General features: G+C 46.9%; 1 protein-coding gene across 1 annotated transcript in view; it reads left to right on the forward strand.

The window, feature by feature from the left end:
* Nucleotides 1-2,500, forward strand: part of LOC134444243 (citron Rho-interacting kinase) — a 105,396-nt gene that overhangs the window by 94,194 nt on the left and 8,702 nt on the right. The window contains exons 31-33 of the mRNA XM_063193608.1: nucleotides 1-35; nucleotides 820-912; nucleotides 1,955-2,063. The exon at nucleotides 1-35 is cut by the window's left edge and continues 105 nt beyond it. Of these exons, the coding sequence (XP_063049678.1) occupies nucleotides 1-35; nucleotides 820-912; nucleotides 1,955-2,063 (237 nt within the window). The remainder of the gene's footprint in view (nucleotides 36-819; nucleotides 913-1,954; nucleotides 2,064-2,500) is intronic.

A 2,500-nucleotide genomic window follows, 5' to 3' on the forward strand; every position in this document is an offset into this window, starting at 1 on the left:
CAGTCAAGGGATGCCACCTCTTCTCATCGGGCAGGGTAGGAGCACACACACACACACACACGCACACACGCACGCACGCACGCACGCACGCACGCACGCACGCACGCACGCACGCACGCACGCACGCACGCGCGCGCGCGCGCGCACACACACACACACACACACACACACACACACACACACACACACACACACACCACCCTACGCCATGTCCTATATTTTCGAGACCATCAGTGTGTCATGGGTCCTTGTTCAAGTGATACATACTTGTTATAATATGATGTGCCGTTGTGTTGTAGATTGACAACTCTGCCATGCAAAACAAGAACGCAGTAACTCAAAATGGTCAAAAAAAATAAAAAATCGGAAATGGGCTCTACACTACCTAATTTGTCTTGTGTCAAAAAATGGTGGTCCAACACCGTCCCGTTTTAGAGAAAAATCATTTTGAAAGTGCAAAAATGACCCCAAAAAAGTTACTGCGGTGTTGTTGAGTTACTGCTGCACTTTCCAATGGGAATTGGTTTGGGAGTAGACAGTAATACTAGCCAAGAACGCAGTAACTCCTGCAGTAACTCCATTTTGTGGCAGTAATACCAGCCAAGAACGCAGTAACCCTGTTTCTTGTGGCAAAAAGACACATAAATGTTGTTTTTTTCGGGAGTTTTTTGTGTGCATTTAATTTCTATCCTAAAAAAGCATTACCAGGAAGTGTCACCACCACTTTACCGTCAACACAGTTGTCACGCCATATAGGAAACTTTGAAGCCTTTTTTCTCAGTTTGCAGTTTTCAGAGTAATCCTGGTGTGTTATTGTAGATTGACAACGGCTCCTGCATCTGTGCTGCCATGCCCAACAAGGTCACCATCCTCAGATACAACGACAACCTCAACAAGTTCTGCATCCGCAAGGTACATTACGCTCATACCTCAACAAGTTCTGCATCCGCAAGGTACCGTGCACCCCTACATAGACTCACTAAGACGGTAACATGCACTCTTTTATAGACTCACTAAGAAGGTAACATGCACTCTTTTATAGACTTGCTAAGACGGTAACATGCACCCCTACATAGTAGAGATGCACCGGATCCACTGCTTAAGATCCTGCCGGATCCGGAACCGGATACCGGATTCTACGAAAGGGTTGAAACACATAGCCAACTCGCACACGTGGGCCCTTTTTATTACGTTGCCGCAAACTATTTTTATGACTCATTGGCTTACTGCCACACTTCCTTCAACGGCCTCTTCCAAAGGGCTTTCACTCCATGCAGCGATTGGGGTTGTGACTGAAAAGCCTAGGCTACGTAAAAAGTACAGATGCCCCAGATCCTGATTTTTAGTAACTGCCGGATACCGGATCCACTGCTTAAGATCCTGCCGGATCCGGATAGTCTGAAAAACCCTATTATCCTGCCGGATCCGGAATCGGATCTTGGATCCTGTACATCTCTACTACATAGTCTTGCTAAGAAGGTAACGTGCGCTCTTTTATAGACTCACTAAGAAGGTAACGTGCACTCTTTTATAGACTCACTAAGACTCAAGAAGGTAACATAGACACCTTATATAAGACTCACTAAGTCTGTCTCTTCTGCTGTAATGTTCTAATAGGCCATGACTCATTAAGAAGGTAACATGTACTCTTTTATAGACTCACTAAGAAGGTAACATGTATTCGTACATACGTAGACTCACTAAGTCTGTCTCTTCTGCTGTAATGTTCTACTGGGCCATGCCCCTACTGTTCCACTAAATCATGTTCTCCTGTTCTCCTCCACTGTAATGTTCTAGCCATGTTCCACCCATGCTCTTGCTGTTCTGTTGTAATGTGATGTTCTAACATGTTCCCCCTATGGTTATTCTGCCATGCTCTTGGATCCACCCCGGGGTTCTGCTGCCTGTGTTCTGTGTTCTAACCATGTTCCACGCTGTGTTGTGTGTTCTTCAGGAGATTGAGACTCTAGAACCCTGCAGCTGCATTCTCTTCACCAGCTACAGCATCATCATCGGAACCAACAAGTTCTACGAGATCGAGATGAAGCAGTATGTACTGGAGGGTGAGTCAAGCACACACACACACACGCACACACGCACGCACACACGCACACACACACACACACACGCACGCACACACGCACACACACACGCACGCACACACACACACACACACACACACACACACACACACACACACACACACACACACACACACACACACACACACACACACACACACACACACACACACGCACGCACGCACGCACACACGCAGGCACGCACACACGCAGGCACGCACACACGCACACACAGACACACAAAGAGAAGTACCTACTCTGCTACCACAGTTCACACACACACACACATATGTGCACGTGCACATTCACGTGCACACACACATACACACACACACACACACACACACATGCACAAACGTTGCACAAACATCCCATTTTCTTCAACTGAAGAAGAGTAAACTGTACCCAGGCCAAAGACT

This window comes from Engraulis encrasicolus, unplaced genomic scaffold (genome assembly GCF_034702125.1).
Source record: "Engraulis encrasicolus isolate BLACKSEA-1 unplaced genomic scaffold, IST_EnEncr_1.0 scaffold_47_np1212, whole genome shotgun sequence".
Lineage (NCBI taxonomy): Eukaryota > Metazoa > Chordata > Actinopteri > Clupeiformes > Engraulidae > Engraulis > Engraulis encrasicolus.